Source organism: Myxine glutinosa, chromosome 12 (assembly GCF_964187855.1).
Source record: "Myxine glutinosa chromosome 12, kmMyxGlut1.1, whole genome shotgun sequence".
NCBI lineage: Eukaryota > Metazoa > Chordata > Myxini > Myxiniformes > Myxinidae > Myxine > Myxine glutinosa.
The window spans coordinates 13,405,013-13,425,240 of NC_136272.1; the positions used below are offsets into that span (position 1 = coordinate 13,405,013).

At 42.1% G+C, this 20,228-nt stretch overlaps 1 protein-coding gene across 2 annotated transcripts in view; it reads left to right on the plus strand.

Annotated features, from left to right (window-relative positions):
- The window catches only part of PPIG (peptidylprolyl isomerase G), a 75,858-nt gene that overhangs the window by 7,540 nt on the left and 48,090 nt on the right, over window positions 1-20,228 (plus strand). For both annotated transcript variants that reach the window (XM_068133266.2, XM_068133267.2), the window contains 7 exons: window positions 37-144; window positions 1,857-1,901; window positions 6,559-6,646; window positions 10,604-10,633; window positions 14,352-14,491; window positions 14,634-14,817; window positions 15,071-15,241. In XM_068133266.2, coding sequence (XP_067989367.2) covers window positions 37-144; window positions 1,857-1,901; window positions 6,559-6,646; window positions 10,604-10,633; window positions 14,352-14,491; window positions 14,634-14,817; window positions 15,071-15,241 — 766 coding nt within the window. The remainder of the gene's footprint in view (window positions 1-36; window positions 145-1,856; window positions 1,902-6,558; window positions 6,647-10,603; window positions 10,634-14,351; window positions 14,492-14,633; window positions 14,818-15,070; window positions 15,242-20,228) is intronic.

A 20,228-nucleotide genomic window follows, 5' to 3' on the forward strand; every position in this document is an offset into this window, starting at 1 on the left:
GGTTTGCATTAATCTCAAATGTTTGTCATTGTCCAGGTGAGAGAGGTGTGGGTAAAACAACTCAAAAGCCTTTGCACTACAAAGGCACACCTTTCCATCGGATCGTCAAAGACTTTATGATTCAAGGTGGAGATTTTAGTGAAGGTATGAATTTATAAGCTCTTTAAAAGCAATAAACTACCATTTAATGCATCTTGTGTACAAGGTCTGTCTGGTTTCATGTCTCATCTCTCTTCACTTTGCACATCTTTGCCAAGCTTCATGAGAACAACAAATAATATCTTACGACGTCTAATTTGCTTCTAACTTTTATTTTGTTCTGCGGAGTCGAAAATAGCAGTGGACAAAAGGTGCTTTTAAAGCCCAACCGTTTTGGGGATTGTTATTGTTCTCTCAATTTAATTCATTATTCACGGGATTGGTGTCGTTGTCGTTGTTCTACGGCCCTCCTGTCCTTTCAATTGCTATTCCAATTAATTACCAGTCCTTGATCGGTACATGCGCTAGTTGTACATAAATGGAGAAGGAAATTATGATCGATCAAAAGTAAAGAGTTCATAGAACACCTTACCCCGTACAGTCTTGAGAAGCGAGCACATGGGCATGGTCTGTGAGCGCCAAATTTGATTGGTCGAGATGATGTAAAATGCTGTAATATTTTGTCCAAATACTGCTAAACAGAAGGGGTTTCAAAGTGTCAAAAAGGCGATTAGTGTTCTGCAGTGTTTAAGTATATAAATATTTTTCGGTGGTTTACCACCGTTGATGCAGCGTGTTTTACACCACCTTATTTAACACATTACATTAGTTATTTGTGCCTGCTGTTTGTGTCCTTTATGACAGCCTTAAAAACAGTAAGCTTCCTGTTTGGAATGATTTTCAATTTTCTTTGACTACCTGACAGGCAGCCAGAGTAAAATAATTATCTCCTGTCCGTTCATGTGCATGTGTGTTCATGTGTGTGTTCATGTTCATGTGCGATCGGGTCAAATTCAGATGCAAAGTAAAACTACAGTTTTGTTTTTTGTGTTCAAAATATAACATTCGATTGAAATTAAGTTGTTCCTCGAACATAAACTGATGTTTGTGGACAGGCAGACAGACAAACAAAGTGAACCAATTGCTTAACCCCGCTTTTTGGCTTTGCTTTCACGGGATAACAAAAACTCTTGAGGGCTTTTGATAGCACAGGCTAAAGTTGCATTGCACATGTTCCTTGATCGAATGTACTCCCAAATGTCTCATCTATCACTGATCCAGCACCTCACACTCGCTGTTTATGCCATACTGTCTTTTTTGTTTTGTTGGAGAAGGGAGGGAGGGAAGAATGTGGTGGTGGGGGGGGGGGGGGGGGGGAGGAGAACGGGCAGGGGGAGGATTTTCAGTTGCGGGTTGTTTTGTATGACTTAACTCTCTGTGTCTCGGCTGTATGAGGTCTGTCTTGGGGTCTTGGCTGCCTTGGCTGTGTCTCTCTGTGCCCTGCGTAGCGCACCCTTTATCGCAGCTCCCTGCACCTCCTCCCCGCACCCTCCACCCCACTGTGCTGGTCCCACGCAGCCTGTGGTCGCGGACATGGCTACTCCATTTTTAAAACCCTGTGTGAGAGACTTCACATAGCACACGTGTGCCCTCCATGGTGATTGCAGGGACAACGGCCAGGTGATTTAAGATGCACACAGATGGGGAAAAATAGATAGTCACAACACCGAGGGTGACAGAGAGCCAACTAGACATGATGGTAATTGGGGTTTACAAACACTTATGCTGAAACTCATTCGGATATAACTGCAGAATAATTAACCACCAAGTCATTTTGTAAAATTATTTAACGAGGCTGATTCCATTGTTTTACGCAGGTAATGGAAAAGGTGGAGAATCGATTTATGGTGATTTTTTTGAAGGTGAGATATTTTGATTTTGCTGTTTGAATGTACTAAATAATTAATAACTAAATAATTTTGTGCTTCAGTTTACCTGGACTTAACACTCAAAATATCTGTGCTGTAAATGCAGTTTGTCCGTTTGTTTAAAAATATATTTATTTCGCTTTTTTATCAGTTATTTATATAATTGAATGTGCAATGCCTCAGCAAGTTTAACGATGTGTGGCTAGAAATGTCATCCTATAATTATGAATGGATTTCTTGGAATACTTGCGGAGATGCACGTCTCACAGGTGCAAACGATGTACAAAGGGCATAAAAATAATTGTCTTTTTCACGATTGGTGATGAGAAATGTCATGAAGACTGACGTGCAATATGTGGTTCTCCTAATTTATTTCAACAAGCATGTAAGACTTAGGAATACATCACTTCTCGATTATAGTCCCTGAGGAGTGCTGTATACCTTTGGCACCTGTCCATCTGTGGTGTGGTGTGTAGCAAAGCTTTCTTCAGTGGTATATAGAGGACACTGACAGAATGACAGATCGTTGATGCCAAACCTGATCTGGAGGAAATGTTCAGACCACAAAGGCTGTCCTTAATTTTTGGAAATGACAATGTCAGTGGGCACAAGGTCTGGCAAATCTGATGGATGTAGGGATCGGCTTGATGTGCTGTTCGTCAAATAATTCCTGCACCTGTGCGGCCCAATGTGGCGGGACGTTGTAATGGTGAAAGTCAAACCCTGACATTTGAAAGTCGATTTATGGACGTTTCTTCTGCTTGGCTGACAACCGATTTTTCCAACATCTCGCTGTAGCTGTCACCAGTATCGGTCATCCCTTTTGGAATACAGTGGGTGAGATTGATGCCACGAGCATCACCAAAGATGGCCACCATTGTCTTATTTGATGAGCCTTCGCCCATGGTGGTTAGCCTGGCGATTGTTTCTCACCATTTCTTCCACACAATGAATGTTGTTCGGTGAATGGCTTGTTCAGGATTATCTGGAATGAGGCCCAGTTTCGCTGCTTTACACGTCTCTCTCGAAACCTCTGCAGCCTACTCTACTCCAAACTCTGTTCATGTCCATCGTTTGCCCTCTCGTATATAAAACCACCTTAAGCCCTAGTTTGCCCTCTCGTATGCAAAAATTAAAAATTAATTATATTACTATATTGTTATTATTAACATTATTATTATTACACAAACTATACTACTGAATTAAGAAGCCTTGACTAATTTGCCCAAAGCGGCATGAAGGTGAGGGATGAAGGCATGAAGCCTAAGGGAAGAGCCGTAATGCCCATGCTTTTGATATTTGATGGTGATTTTAACAATCATTTTGTGTGTTTCACACTGAATGAAAACCGTCAAGGTGGAGCATGGCGATTGTGATATACACAACATGACCAAAAGTATGTGAACCCACGGACGTTGCACATCTCATTCCACATTCATGGGCATTAATATGGAGTTGGTTGCCCCCCCCCCCCCCCCCCTCTTTGCTGCTATAACAGCCTCCACTCTTCTGGGAAGGCTTTCCACTAGATGTTGGAGCATTGCTGTGGGGATTTGCATCCATTCAGCCACAAGAGCATTAGTGAGGTCGGGCACTGATGTTGGGCGATTAGGCCTGGCTCGCAGTCGGCGTTCCAATTCATTCTAAAGGTGTTCGATGGGGTTGCAGTCAGGGCTCTGCAGGCCAGTCAAGTTCTTCCACACCGATCTCGACAAACCATTTCTGTATGGACCTCGCTTTGTGCACGGGGCATCGTCATGCTGAAACAGGAAAGGGCCTTCCCCAAACTGTTGCCACAAAGTTGGAAGCACACAATCATCTAGAATGTCATTGTATGCTATAGCGTTAAGATTTCCCTTCACTGGAACTAGTCGTGGCCAAAAATATTGGCACCCTTGCAATTTTTTCAAATAATGCACCATTTCTTCCAGAAAATTGTTGAAATAAAAAAATATTTTGGTATCCACATATGTATTTCTTTGGTTTGCAGTGGAACTAAACAAAAAAGCTGGAAAAAATTACTAAATCTTAGCTTATTCCACACAGAAATCCTAAAATGGTCCGGACAATATTATTGGAACCTTTTCGAAGTTGTTAAAAATTATTAGATTTCAAGCAGCTGATTCTCCCTTACTTTGAAAATGAACTCACCTGTGGTGTCTGCAATATAAAAATCACTCGTGCAACAGTTTGAATAGGAGTCATTCTGCTGTTTTGTGTCACGGTGTACCGCAATGAGCATGGAGAAATGAAAGAAAATCTGAGAATTGTCTGAGGAGGTCAGACAAGATTGAAGCCAAGCATGGACAATCTCAAGGTTACAAGTCCATCTCCAGAGACCTTGATGTTCCTGTGTCCACCGTACACAATGTTATCAGGAAGTTTAAGCCCTATGGAACTGCAGCCAACCTCCCTGGACGTGGCTGCAAGAGAAAACCTCATCGAAGATTGCAGTGAAGGATTGGCAGTTGATCGAGGTGCTTTCTCCACCATTCGAACAAACAGATTCAAGCCTTACCTTCAGGCACAAGGTACGACGGTTTCAACTCGCACCATCCGTCGCCAACTCAATGATGAAAGGGGGTTCTATGGTAGGAGACCCAGGAGGACCCCACTGCTGAGAAAGCCCAACTGAAGTTTGCCAAAACACACCTGAACAAGCCAAAATCCTTCTGGGAGAATGTGCTGTGGACAGATGAGAACAAATTAGAGCTTTTTGGTAAAGCACATCATTTCTAGGTTTACAGAAAACAAAATGAAGCCTTCAAAGAAAAGAACACCTTCCCCACAGTCAAGCATTGAGGAGGTTCAGTGATGTTTGGGGTTGCTGTGCTGCCTCTGGCACTGGGTGCGTTGAATGTGTGCATGGCATTATGAAATCCGGAGATTACCAAGGCATTTTGGAGCGCAATTAGAAGGTGTGACCGCATACTTTTGGTCATGTCGTGTATGACAGGTTCGACGATGTGTTCGGCCTGAACGGCATAGAAATCAAAATGGCGGTGTATGGAGCCAGCCGTCGTACACCGTAATGACATCAGACGTAATGACAATACATCATCCCTCTCATGTGACCAGATCCTCAGCTCTGATTTGTGTAGATTTGTGAGGGACATAAATGCATACATACATACACGCGAGCGCGCACACACACACACACACACATCTCGTTTTTTCCTTTTTTGTTCCTCACAATTCTATCTCTTTTACACACACACACACACACACACACACACACACACACACACACACACACACACACACACACACACACACACACACACACACACACACTTAATTGTACAGTATTGGTTGTTCCTAAACTTAAATATAAATAATTTAAAGGATTGTTGTAAATGATGTTAATTTCACAACATCCCATGTTCACCTTTATTTAAATTGCAAACCTCAAACATAGTTTCTCCACCTAAAGGAAGAACGTTAACCTGTAAGCAATTGACTCGTTTCCCGACTGCATGGATCATCAGCTGGGCACCGTTCCTCCTCGAGGTTTCGATCCTTTCAGCCCAGGACCTCTCCAAACGGCGGATCCACAACCTCGATCATGGATCCACATCAATAGATGGTACATCAGTAGATCCACAACCTCAGTTGCGTCCAGGCAGTCAGTCAACCCATCAATGCACCAACATATTGCATCGCACATTTGCTACAGGTCAATAGGTAAACTATATTTGAGGTTTTACATGTAATTAATTCTTTAGTTTCTTTTAACTTGTAACATCTAGCCGTTACTGTACATAAAAAATAAAAAATAACCACCTTTAGAGGCCATTTTTCCCCGCAAGGCGGGGGTTGGCCTTTTTCGGGCACCGTGGTTGTTGTTGTTTTTCGGTCCCCTTTTTGAAGCAATGTTTTACGGCCGGATGCCCTTCCTGACGCCAACCCTTTTTGCCGCCTTTAACGACAAACAGGGAATTATCAGTGAACTGGGACTCAAATTAGCCGACCTCGGAAGGATGACAGGCTGAGTCAACCCCCCTGGCGTTAATTCAGCGATTGACCGAGATTCGAACCCAGGATCCTAGGATCCTAAGCCGGCACCCTAGCCGCTAGCCCAACACCAGGGTTATTAACTAGCCGTTACTGTACAATTAATTATATTGTTTGTGGTTTTCATGCTTTGAAATGTAGTTGAACAAACATAAAATATCATATAAATGTAGTTTAACAAACACATTAAAATCACATCAACAAAGAATAAACATATAAATATATGAGAAACAGTATATGAAACACACACACACACACACACACACACACACACACACACACACACACACACACACACACACACACACACACACACACACACACACACACACACACACACACACACACACACGTACACATACACTGTTCTAGATGGCTTTGCCCTACAGGCTACACCATAAGAATCTTCCAGAAAAAGTCTATTTTACCCTAGCGACGCTTTCAATTTTTCATATTTAATTATTTATTGGCTGCACGAACCATAGTTAGCTCCTCAATGAACCAAAACGAGGGAAGGTTGGGGTTCATTCCCTCATCTGGGGTGGGTGGGGGGGGGGGGGGTGTTTGTTTGTTTTTGCTGGTTACATATACATTAGCAGTGTTTTTGTGTGCGTGTTGTTGCATCGTGTGATTGCAGATGAGTCCTTTGACCTGAAGCATGATAAGGAATATCTGGTCTCGATGGCAAACCGTGGCAAAGACACAAATGGCTCCCAGTTCTTCATGTGAGTGGTTACATTGGGGAAATGCAATTTATTATTATTTTTTTCTCTTTCATGAGTCCTTTGTAATGCCAGTCTGACTTTTATGTGACTGATAAAACACATTACTTTGAGAATTTATGAATCCAAGGTCAGTGTTTTTTTTTATCATTTAGACAAGAGCTTGTTTGAGGTCGAGAATTGCTGTTATGAGCGATGGCATCTCCCCCTCAATTTTTTATTATTACTGCAACTGACCTAATGTTATCAAAGACGTGGAATTTTACCACCGGACGCGCAGGCTCTTACAAATCACAGTGCTCCTTATCTAAAGCAGTTTGATTCTGTAATTGCTGCTTGCAAAGGAGAGGACCTTTAAGACTTGCAGATGATTTACTTTCCTGTTATGGCTTGGATATTTTAGAGTGGTATTTGTGACTGACGTGAGCTTGCACTAAGGGCATGATGGCTTCAAGGTTGCACTCTCACGAGTTGTCTAGCCCGTGTTTGAATCTCTTCCCAGCTAAAAACAGTGCCGTCCGTTGGAAGGATGTTGAGTAGGAGGACTCGTCTGCGAGCATTGGCCATTAGTGGATGCTAAAGATCCCACGGAGTCTCTCGTGAAGAGTAGGCGAATTATCGCCGGTGTCCTGAACAAATTTTGAATTCTTTCCTTGGTTGAATGTGAGAAGAAGAAATGTGGGCAAGGGGGTAAACAAGGGGAGATGCAGAAAATAGGGCAAAATGGAGAAGATTGTCATGGGGACCGCAAGGCTAACCCCTGCTCTTGCAGGGAAAATGGCCTTAAAATGCCTGTTGTTGTTGTTGTTGTTGTTGTTCTTGTTGTTGTTGTTGAATGTGAGACCTGGCCAACCTGTTCCAGACAGAATTTGGCCAGAACCATCTGGCCGACTCCACAAGGTGGTAATTCATTGGGATCATTATAAATGAAGTAGACCGTGGGCCAAAACCCAAACGACCTCCCCAACCCGCTCCCAGCCCCTTTCCCCCCGCCCCCTCAAGGATTTTTGTGTTGGTACTTTTTAAATACCATGGGATCCGTTCCTTCTTTCTTTCATAGGTTGTACGCCACCCGAGTTTTGGTAATTATGTGGTGCTCAAATGTCATGTTTTCAGGCACTTCTATTTCCGGGATGGTTTTCTTCGTAAATGAAAAGATAGCTTGTTTATCGTACATCCGACTGATATGCTGGATTGAAATCAAAAGATGGCAGAGTGCAAGTCTAGTTCAGAAAGGGCATTGTGAGTGGAATGGGGGCATTAACCATGAGTCAGGGAGAGGGAGGGTGTGGGCATTTTAATCTAGATGGTTCCAGATATGCATAAATTACATGTATATATTTATTTTGGATAGGTTTCATGCTCCTCCTCTCCCCGGCTTCCAGACATTTGTTGCTGACCAAGATTTTGAAGTCGGAAGCCATAATGGTGGACCGCAGAGAGAGGTCCATACAGTTTGGAAACAAATGAACTTTATTCAGATTGTTCAACATATTTTCAGAGAACGAAGCACTTTTGGAAATGGAGCATGGAACATTCTACACGAATGGGAATTACAGGCAGGAATGGCTGGACGAAGGATGAGAACAAATGGAGCATGGAGTTGTGTGTTAGACAGTTAGTGCACCCCTCTGGTTCATTCCAGCCAGCTAGGGGGTTGATCACAGTGGAATATGCGAAAAGAATGTGAAAAATTGAATGCATAACTTGAAAAATGCACAGATATGTTGGGGTTTTGAGAACCCTGCACTTTGTAAATTGTTGTAAATATACCCCTTTGTAAATAATTCTTTTTGTAAATACCTCCATACATTGTAAAGGTCAAAGGTCGTCCCCTAGTTAGTCCACATTGCAACACGTAGCGAACCATAAGCCCTTTTCATAGTTATTTCGTTATTATGTGTTCCAGGTAAGGCTGTGTTTCCAATAGTTGACTCTACGTTGCATAAATCAAATAAGATAGGCCCCCTTCAACTTCCCCAATCGTCTCTTTGAAGTGCCGGTAAGGTGACGTTCGCCGCCGTTGCATTGGGCTGTTTTGTTGGCATCACACCGCCAAAACTCCATTACGCACGAGGCCAAGAAGGGGGGAGGAGCCGCCGGATCGGGCGTGGCACCAACTCGTCATCAAAGGTGGAGTCAGAGAGCCCTTACCAACCAACCAGCGCCGGGGTGAGCCAACCGGTAGGCGTGTCATCGCAGCTGGCAGCTTGATACGGCCGACAGCAATAAAAGGAACTGCGAGGGACTGCTTACAGAGAGACGCGTAAGGAGGCTGATGACCGAGGAGGAAGAACCAGCGCTGACGACCGGGTTTTCGCCGCTGAACCCGACTGAGAGAGGGCGTGCACGCGAGACACCAAAGGCGTGCCGCGATCCCCGGACCTCCCTACCCGCCAGCTCTGTGGACCATCTGCCCCTCATCCTTCGTCCAGCCATTCCTGCCTGTAATTCCCATTCGTGTACGTGAGTTTGTTCTGTCTGTATTGTCCTGGGGATAAGTAAGCCTGTTTAAGAATTGCTCTGTCTTCTTCTTCTTCTGTATATTACTTTCGTTCCTGCTCTTCCTTTGGTTTGTTAGAAATAATAATTAATAAATACCTGTTCCTTCTTATTCTTTGGTTTCTTTCTCGTCCGATCGCTTTCGTGATTTCTTTCAATTGAGTATCTGTGGCGCGATTTTGGCCGACCCGCTTTTAATCGGGTTTAGTCCATTGCTAACGGCTCGGATTCCGGATTGCTAAACCGCTCGGCAAACTCCATCTTGTCCGGGATTCGAGCGGGGCCATCCACCTGCTTTGTGGAGGGATTGGCGGAGGTGTCCGGGAATCCCTTGACCAATCACCTTGGCCAATCCCATCCCACAAAGGAGCGGGGTAGTTCCAGGAACGGAGACGGCCAGCTTAACAAGACAAGGGGATTAAACCCCCCCTTGCTAACGGGAGTGCCGTGCTCCGGTTCCGTAACAATATTTTCAGAGAACGAAGCACTTTTGGAAATGGAGCATGGAACATTCTAGGAGTTGTGTGTTAGACAGTTAGTGCACCCCTCTGGTTCATTCCAGCCAGCTAGGGGGTTGGATCACAGTGGAATATGCGTCAAGAATGTGAAACATTGAATGCATAACTTGAAAAATGCACAGATATGACTCTATCATTGGAAAAACAAAGATTTGCTGTTATTTGTTAAAAATACTTCAGTGGCTGATAAACCTCTGCAACTTTGAACATTCGTTAGTTCTAGTTGCTAACAATTTTAAACATAACAATAGTGTAAAATATAAGAAAAATAATGGTGTTATAGCAACTCTTATGCACAGTGGAAAATTAATCGAACTACCTTGGATTTGATTTTGGGCATAACAGGTAACACAACTTTCCTTGCATTTATCCTCATTACCAGTTAATGAACTGGGCTCGTATTATGGTGTACCACGGATTTGTAAGGGTTGACAGGATGGCCAGAGGTACGCACACTCGCCTCTAAGCGGTCTGCCCTGGGTTCGAATCCTGACCCAGCTATAAGCCTTCATCCCGGTTTTTCACTGGCGGTGCGATTCATCAATGCGTGTGCTGTTCTTCGGATGGACGTTAAACGGGTGCCCCGTCCCCCGGCATTCGTTGTTGGACGTTAAAGATCCCACGGTGTCCTTCACGAAGAGTAGGCGAGCTATCTCTGGCACCGCACCAGCATCAGCAGCACAGCTGTGCCAATTATGCCCCTGCAGCCTTGTGCTGCCGACGAACAAGCTAATTTGTAATTGCCGAAACTTGGTTGCGCTTGAGGGTTGTTTTTCTCATTTAATTGTAAATATTTTACATTTAATTACACTTTTCCCTCTAATGTGTGGACTATTGTGTTTTTGATGAACGTTTTATCTCGATGTAGTTGTTTGTAATATGTCTATTACAGTCTAAACACATGTTGCTTTTTAATTTCAATCCTTATCTTTGTTTCCAGTACTACGAGGCCATCACCACATCTTGATGGGTAAGCTCATGATTGGGGAAATCCTCTTGTTACCTCCACTACCAAAGGTGGATGGAGGTTATGCTTCCACCCCTGTCTTGTCTGTCCGTTTGTCCGTTTACTTAGGAAAAAAAAAAAAAAATTTGCAAGTATGTTGATCACTCCGGTTTGTGTGGTTTGTCTGTCCGCTCACTTATACTTGCCTACAGTTTACAGTTTTTAACCGATCTTCACGAAACTTCACCAAATAGTAGAGTTCGTGGTCCGACAAATTCCTATATATTTTTGAGGTCAAAAGGTCAAAAAGTCAACATAGGGCAAAGGTCAACCACTTTTCTTCAAATTTCTAAAATCCTCTATTTTCATCCAATTGACTTGAAATTTGAATAGGATTTACATATCGGCTAACTGGATTCAACCATAAACTATTTTTGAGATCAGCGTAGGCCAAAAGGTCAACATGTCAAAGGTCAACCACCTTTTTTTGAATCTCTAAAATCCTCAATTTTCATCCGATTGACTTGAAATTTGAAGAGGATTTACATATCTGCTTACTGAATTCAACCACCCCAACTATTTTGAGATCAGCATGGACCAAAAGGTCAACATAGGCCAAAGGTCAACCACTTTTTTTTGAATTTCTAAAATCCTCAATTTTCATTCAATTGACTTGAAATTTGAAGAGGATTTACACATCAGCTAACTGAATTCAACCACCAATTATTTTGAGATCAGCGTAGGCCAAAACGTCAACAGAGGCCAAAGGTCATCCACTTTTTTCAAATTTCTAAAATCCTCAATTTTCATCCGATTGACTTGAAATTTGAAAACAATTTACATATCGGCACACTGAATTCAACCACCATCTATTTTTGAGATCAGCGTAGGCCAAAAGGTCAACATAGGCAAAACGTCAACAACAATTTCAAATTTCTAAAATCTTCAATTTTCATCCGATTGACTTGGAATTTGAATGTGATTTTCATATTGGCTAACTGAATTCAACCACCAACAATTTTTGAGATCAGCGCAGGCGAAAAGGTCAACATAAGCCAAAGGTTAACCACTTTTTTCAAATTTATAAAAATCCTCAATTTTAATCCGATTGACTTGAAATTTTAATCGGATTTTCATTTCATCTAACTGACTTCAACCACCAACTATTTTTGAGATCAGCATAGGCCAAAAGGTCAACAATTTCGAATTTCTAAAATCCTTAATTTTCATCCAATTCACTTGAAATTTGAAAAAGATTTACATATCAGCTAACTCGATTCAACCACCAACTATTTTTGAAATCAGCATAGGCCAAAGGGTCAACATAGGCCAAAGGTCAACAACAATTTTAAAAATCCTTAATTTTCATCCGATTCACTTGAAATTTGAATGGGATCTACATATCAGCTAACTCAATTCAACAACCAACTATTTTTGAGGTCAACATAGGCCATATTTCTAAAATTGTCAATTTTAAACCTATTAACTTAAACTTTGAAGACTATTTGCATTTCAGGTCACTGAATTCAACCACTAATTATTTTTGAGGTCAAAAGGATGCTCTTTGAGTGCCATTCGACTTTGTGCTGTTTTGCCAAGTGTCACTCTGAGTGATTTTTCATTTGTGTTTCTTTGTTGGTTTGTGTTTGTCTGTCCGCTCACTTATACATGCCTACAGGTCACAGTTTTTAACCGATCTTCACAAAACTTCGCCAAATGGTAGAGTTCGTGGTCTGACAAAATCCTATATATTTTTGAGGTCAAAAGGTCAACATAGGCCAAAGGTTAACCACTTTTTTCCGAAATTTCTAAAATCCTCAATTTTCATCCGATTCACTTGAAATTTGAATGGGATTTACATATCGGCAAACTGAATTCAACCACCAACTATTTTTGAGATCACCATAGACCAAAAGGTCATAGGCCAAAGGTCAACCACTTTTTTCCAAATTTCTAAAAGCCTCAATTTTCATCTGATTGACTTGAAATTTCAATGATATTTTCATATCAGCGAACTGAATTCAACCACCAACTATTTGTAAGATCAGCGTAGGCCAAAATGTCAACATAGGCCAAAGGTCAACCACTTTTTTATAATTTCTAAAATCCTCAATTTTCATTCGATTGACTTGAAATTTGAATAGGCTTTTCATATCAGCTAACTGAATTCAAACACCAACTATTTTTGAGATCAGCATAGGCCAAAAGGTCAACATAGGCCAAAGGTCACAACAATTTCGAATTTCTAAAATCCTAAATTTTCAACCGATTCACTTTAAATTTGAATAGGATTTTCATATCAGCGAACTGAATTCAACCACCAACTATTTTTTTGATCAACATAAGTCATAAGGTCAACATAGGCCGAAGGTCAACCAATCTTTTCAAATTTCTGAAATCCTCAATTTTCATCTGATTGACTTGAAATTTGAAAAGGATTTTCATATCAGGTTAGTCAAACCAACCACCAACTATTTTTGAGGTCAACATAGGCCAAATTTCTAAAATTGTCAATTTTCATCCGATTAACTTAAACTTTGAAGACGATTTGCATGGCAGGTCACTGAATTCAACCACTAATTATTTTTGAAGTCAAAAGGATGCTCTCCTGAGTGCCATTCGACTTTGTTCTGTTTTGCCAAGTGTTGCTCTATGAGTGATTTTTCATTTGTTACCTTCGCAAAAGCGGAAGGTTATGTTTTGATCGCTGTGTATTTATTTGTATGTCTGTGTGTGTGTGTGTATGTTATTCGCATAACTCAAAAAGTATTCAACCGAATTGCATGAAATTTGGTGGGATGATTGGTTATTATACGGGACACATTTGATTAGATTTTGGGAGCAATCGGGTCAAAGGTCAAGGTCAAGGTCACGAAAAGGTCAAAATCGTATTTTTGTTGTTCTGTTCCCTACACTCCCATGCCAAGTACAGAACAGTAGCTGCGGCGAAGGTATGCGCTCTACCGAGTGCCCGTTCTAGTTTTTTTTTGTTTTTTTGTGAACAAAATATCTCAAAGAGTTGTGGACTGATTCGGACGAAATTTGGCAGAGAGGTAGCGTATGTGACAAGGACGAAATGATTAGATTTTGGTGAAGATCCGGATTCAGATCCGGCTACAAAATTTTTAAAAATGATTCTTCACCATTGGGAGATCGGGCCAAAAACGATACATAGCAGGATATCTCAAAAGCTTATGGACGGATTTGGACGAAACTTGGTGGACCGGTTGGGTGTCTTACATGGACAAATAGATTAGATTTTGGTGAAGATCTGAATATGGATTCGGATATGAGAGTTATTCAATTCTAAGTGATTCTTCACCATTGGGAGATGGGGCCAAAAACGATACATAGCTGGATATCTCAAAAAGTTGTGGACAGATGATTTTGATTAAATGTGATTCTTTATTGTGATTTTCTGGTCTACTCTGGGATACAAAACAGAAACTGTTCACAAGGTTCACAAGGATTAAATGTGATTCTTTATTGTGATTTTCTGGTCTACTCTGGGATACAAAACAGAAACTGTTCATAAGGTGGAGGTTTACTCTCTACTGAGTGCCGTTTTGGTTCTGTTTGCTTTGATATGTGCCTACGATAGATTGTCTATCGCCATGATCTATTGACTCGATTGGAATTTAATTTGTGGAAATTTTCCATTTCACGGTTTTGTGGCTATTTTTAAAAATTTGAGTCGACTGGGAGCCTGCACAGCCAAACGTAACTGCTGCTTCTCTGCCAGTGTGCACGTGGTGTTTGGACAGGTCATTTCTGGCCAGCAGACCGTCAGAGAGATAGAAAGCCAGAAGACTGACCCCGGCAGCAAACCTTATGCTGATGTTCGTATTGCCACCTGTGGCGAGCTCGTTCTCAAGTCAAAAGGTCAGAGGTTTGGTGAAACCGACAGGCTGAGTCAGGTTTCCTTTTTAATGTCAAACAGATGATTTTGCTGTAGTCTTTGTGTTGGATTTTCTTTTAACTGCATGTTGACTATTGTTTTAACTGGAATTATCTCACGGTGCAGACAAGGAAAAGAAGAAGAAAGCCAAGCAGTCATTATCCTCGGAGACTTCAAATTCTTCTAACTCAAGCTCTTCAGAGGATGGGGAAGAGGGGAAAGAAAAGGCAAAGAAACGGGTGAAGAAAGCCAAAAAACATGGGTCGAAGAAAAAGAAAAAACACGAAAAGAAAGAGAAGACCATGATGAGGTTACTATAATATTTTCCCTATGCATTTTGTGCTTGTCTGTCACATCAGAAATGGGGCGATGAAAGGTTCTTTAATTTATTTATTTATTTGCCCATTTAAATTTTGACTCCCTTTATTCAAGTTTCTCATACTTGCCTTGTTGGTCAATTTAAGTATGTAGTACTGATTAATGTAACTCAAAAAAAGTATTGGAGATGTAATTACAGCACTTTGCGCAAAATAATAATTGGAACGTTTTTACCATCATTGCAGCAAGTCACAGGAGAAGGATGCCGCTGAGCAAGCAATATCAACCGGGGTGGCCACAGTGGCTTCGAATGTGAATATGGATGCACTGTCATCCGTGCGACCCGAGGAAATACCTGAAGTACCCCAGAACCGATTCCTTTTGAGACGAAGTCCTCTTGATGTGGATGAGCCGGGGTATGTTATTGTGTGTTTTTACGGCGTAGCCCGTAGGATAACGCCGTCTAGAACAGCATTTGTCTGTCCACATGTCCCAAAAAACGTACACCAATCAGAGTTGAAGACCTAGTCACATGACAGGGGGACAGTGTTTAGTATCCACTGCAGTTGCATATTTTACTAAAAGGTAATGTTATAACCTTTTGAACGTTTTGGAGTCCCAGCGGGTGTCATAAGGTAGGTGGGAGGTTTCAGAAATTCCTCAATACAATTATGATTTTGAAATGCAATTCTACACGAACCTTGCTCCCGAATCCGGAATTGAACAGATGATGACGGTTCGTTGGTTTGATAATGTCTCGATACAATCGTGATTTAACATTATATTTTGATATATTAATGCTGTAGTATTAATTTGTGATTGGAATGATGAATGATGCTGGAATGAAAATATCGGGATATTGAGTTTAAAGAAAAATGAGGAAACGACGTAAGGGTTTCCATCCGTGACATTCGCGGATTCATCGTTTGCAATTTCGTCATTGACTGGATAAAGCAACATTCAGACTGGGTACATTTTTGTGCAAGTTCTTCACGAACCTGCTGTCAATGCCTGACGTGTTCGACTGAAGGTGGCACAGGAATGTGGAATGTATTGGTTCATCGTTTGCCATTCACCATTTATTTATTTTTTACCCAAGTCAATCACAAACTGGCTGTCCATGTCTGAAGTCAAAAAATGTAATACTTGCATTGTTTGCTAACTGGTATCCCCACCCAGGTCATACTATCCTCTTCAACTACAGTATCAAACAAGCCCGGCTACACTGTTGCTAGACTATTTTGTCTCTCCCTGTCTGTCTATAAAAACCTTTTTATTACACCGCGTGCAAAGCGGGGTCAGCATTTAGCTCACTCTGTCGACAGAAGTCGGTCTACAATTAAGGAACTACTTAATTTCAATTTAATTTTATATTTTGAACACTGTAGAACACAAAGCGCAACACAAACCTGCAGTTTACGAGTACAGTTGGACCCTGCTATTTCCGGGGGGATACGTTCCTGGAAAATCCGTGAATAGCGAAACCCGCAAATAGAGGGGGATTGTTTCAATGTAAAAGGGGGGGGGATAGGTTCCCAAGTCGTGAAAATCCGCGAATAGAGAGGACCAAACCGTGAAGGGTGAGGCAAAATCCTAGAATATTGACGCAAATCCCGAGAATATCGACGATAATCCGCGAAGGTCAATGGAAGTCCCGTAAATGGAGAGACAAAACCCGTGAATGTCGACCATAATCCGCAAAGGTCGACGAAAATCCCATGAATGTATGCCGCAGCATTGTTTCAATGGGGAAGAGGGGGATACGTTATAGGTTCCCAGCGGTTCCTGATTCATCGAGGAAAATTTTTTAAGTTTAAAATGTTTTCATCCACAAATGCACATGATTACTGTTTCATTAAAAAAATGCGTACAAAAAAACAAACAACACCAGGTACTATTTCCAATTTATTGAAGGAATGCACTTACAGTTTATTAAGAGGGCTTAACCACGCTGTACCATGCAACACAACAACAACAACATGCATTTTAAGGCCATTTTCCCTGCTAGAGCGGGGGTTAGCCTTGCGGTCCCCATGACAATCTTCTCCATTTTAACCATACTGTACCATGAAAGTAAAAAAAAAAAAAAACACAACACCAGTTACAGTACTATTTCCAATTTATTGAAGGAATGCACATACCGTTTATTAAAAGTGCTTAACCATAAAGTAAAAAAATCACAACGGTCATGTTCTGTTTAAAATTTATATTTTACAAACACACGCAACTTTCAAATGATGGTGAATTAAAATCCCATGAATTCCTCGAACTTTGAGGGTGACCCAAATGATGGTGCAGCAAAATCGTGCACCAAGGGAGAGGTAGGAGAAGGTGATGATGCTGAGAGGAATGCAGGAGAGGGTATTGGTGATCTTGAGGTGGAGGGGGCAGGGCTGAAGAAATGGGTGATGGGGATCTGCCTGACAGATTGCCCAACATTTTGATATCGCTCTTTGTATGGGAGCAGCGCATCATCCAAGGCCCTCTTGAACTTTTGAGGTACCTCTCCATGACTGGGTCAGCGTCTTGCACCCTGTCGACAATCGCCCGCATGTCCTGCAGCAACTCGCCCAGGAACTGGTCTGTGAGGTTGGACCTTGGCACATCTTCCCCATTACTGCCCGCCTGCGCCTCCTCCTCCTCGGAAACCTTTGGAATGGCCTCCAACTCTTCCTTGATTAGTTTCAGGAATGGTTCAGCATCATGGTTTTCAGCATGAAGTCCCTCGTCTGCGTGTTGTCCTCGATCCATATTCTGAGAGTCTTCTCCATCCTTTCCATTTGGACATTCCGGACATGGGTGACCACCTCCGTATTTGATACAGTGCTCGCTGAAAGTTTCTCACGAATGGCCTTCTCCTTCCGTATGTAGCGAATGGTAGATTTGTTGACGCCGTAATGTCTGCCAATAGAGGCCGCACTCACTCCTCTCGAAAGGCGGTTGAGCAGCTCCACTTTCTGGCTCAGACACATCGGTTTCTTCTGCCTCTTGGTAGTCGACGCATCTCCGGCCCTGGTCTTGCGCTTGGGAGCCATAATTGAATGATTAGCAGAGCGAATCGAAGCAACGGGACGAGAACATTGATCGAAATTGAGGACACAATCTGCATATACAGTGCATTCAGAAAGTATTCAGACCCCTTCACTTTTTTCACATTTTGTTTTGTTGCAGCCTTTTGCTGAATTCGTTAGAATTCATTTTTTCCCTCATCAATCCACACTCAATGCCCCATAATGACAAAGAGAAAACAGGATTTTAGAAAGTTTTGCAAATTTATTACAAAGAAAAAACTGCAATATCACATTTACAAAAGTATTCAGACCCTTTGCTATGACACTTGAAATTTAGCTCAGGTGCCTCCCATTTCTCTTGATCATCTTTGCGATATTTGTACACCTTTAGTGGAGTCCACCTGTGGTAAATTCAATTGATTGGACATGATTTGGAAAGGCACACACCTGTCTATATAAGGTCTCACAGCTGACGATGCATATCAGAACAAAAACCAAGCCATGAGGTTGAAGGAACTGCCTGCAGAGATCAGAGACAGGATTGTGTCGAGGCACAGATCTGGGGAAGCCTACAAAAAAATTTCTGCTGCATTGAAGGTTCCCAAGAGCACAGTGGCCTCCATAATTCTTAAATGGAAGAAGTTTGGAACAACCAGGATTCTTCCTAGAGCTAGCCGCCCGGCCAAACTGAGCAATCGGGGGAGAAGGGCCTTGGTAATAGAGGTGACCAATAAACCGATGGTCACTGGCTGAGCTCCAGAGATCCTGTGTGGAGATGGGAGAAACTTCCAGAAGGACAACCATCACTGCAACACTCCACCGATCTGGCCTTTATGGCAGAGTGGCCAGACGGAAGCCTCTCCTCAGTAAAAGACACATGAAAGCCCACAGAATCTTGTTTCTCGCAGTCTGAGAGTCCTTTAGGTGCTTTTTTGCAAACTGCAAGCGGGCTTTCATGCGTTCGACCTCATGGCTTGGTTTTTGCTCTGATATGCATTGTCAGCTGTGAGACCTTATATAGACAGGTGTGTGCCTTTCCAAATCATGTCCAATCAATTGAATTTACCACAGGTGGACTCCAATCAAGGTGTAGAAACATCTCAAAGATGATCAAGAGAAATGGGAGGCACCTGAGCTAAATTTCAAGTGTCATAGCAAAGGGTCTGAATACTTAGTCACGTGAAAAAGTAAGTACACCCCATGTAAAGTTTTGACTTTTTCAACATATATCAACATATATCAATATACAGCTATTTGATCTTCATTTCAACAATATTGATAGATATAGGTGACATAATACAACAAATATCATGAAACATTTACATTTTGTAGTCCATTGTATAATTTAAATAAACATAAATGCAATTTTCGCATGTGGAAAAAGTAAGTACACCCTTGGCTCTTATAGTCGGTATTGCTCACTTTGGCAGAAACAACCTCAAGTAGGCGTTTCTTATAACTGTCTACCAGTCTCTGACATCGACTCGGAGAAATTTTTGCCCACTCCTCCATGCAGAATTCTTTCAGCTGTGCGATGTTTGAGGGGTTTCTTGCATGCACAGCTCGTTTCAAATCCCCCCACAACATCTCGATGGGATTTAGATCCGGGCTTTGACTTGGCCATTCCAGAACCCTCCATTTCTTTCTTTTCAGCCATTCCTTGGTGGATTTACTGGTATGTTAAGGTCATTGTCATGTTGCAAGGTACATCTTCGGTTGAGCTTCAACTTTCCGACAGATGGCCTCACATCATCCTCAAGCACCCTCTCGTACAATGAAGAATTCATCGTGGATTCTATGATGGTGAGCTGACCAGGCCCTGATGCAGCAAAGCTGCCGCAAACCATAATATTTCCACCACCATGCTTTACAGTTGGTATCAGGTTCTTGTGGTCAAATGCTGTCTTTGGTTTTCGCCAAACATGTCTTCTGGTACTGTGGCCAAATAGCTCTACCTTTGACTCATCTGTCCAGAGCACATTGTTCCAGAAGTGCTGGTCTTTGCCTAGGTGTTCATTAGCAAACTTTAGTCTTGCCCTGATGTTCTTTCTGGACAGCAAAGGTTTCCTCCTGGCACACCTCCCATGTAGATCAAATTTGTGCAGCCTCTTTCTAATGGTAGACTCGTGCACTTTGACATCAACAGTGGCAAGAGCTACCTGTAGGTCCCGTAGTGACATTCTGGGGTTCTTGGAGACTTCTTTCAGCATCTTGCGGTCTGCTCTCGTGCTGAACTTGCTGGGGCGGCCTGGCCTGAACAAGTTGGCAGTTGTTTGGAATCTTCTCCACTTGTCGATGATCTTCCGGACAGTCGAATGATTGATTTCAAATTGTTTGGAGATCTTTTTAAATCCCTTCCCAGACTCGTAGGCATCTTTAACCTTCTTTCTGA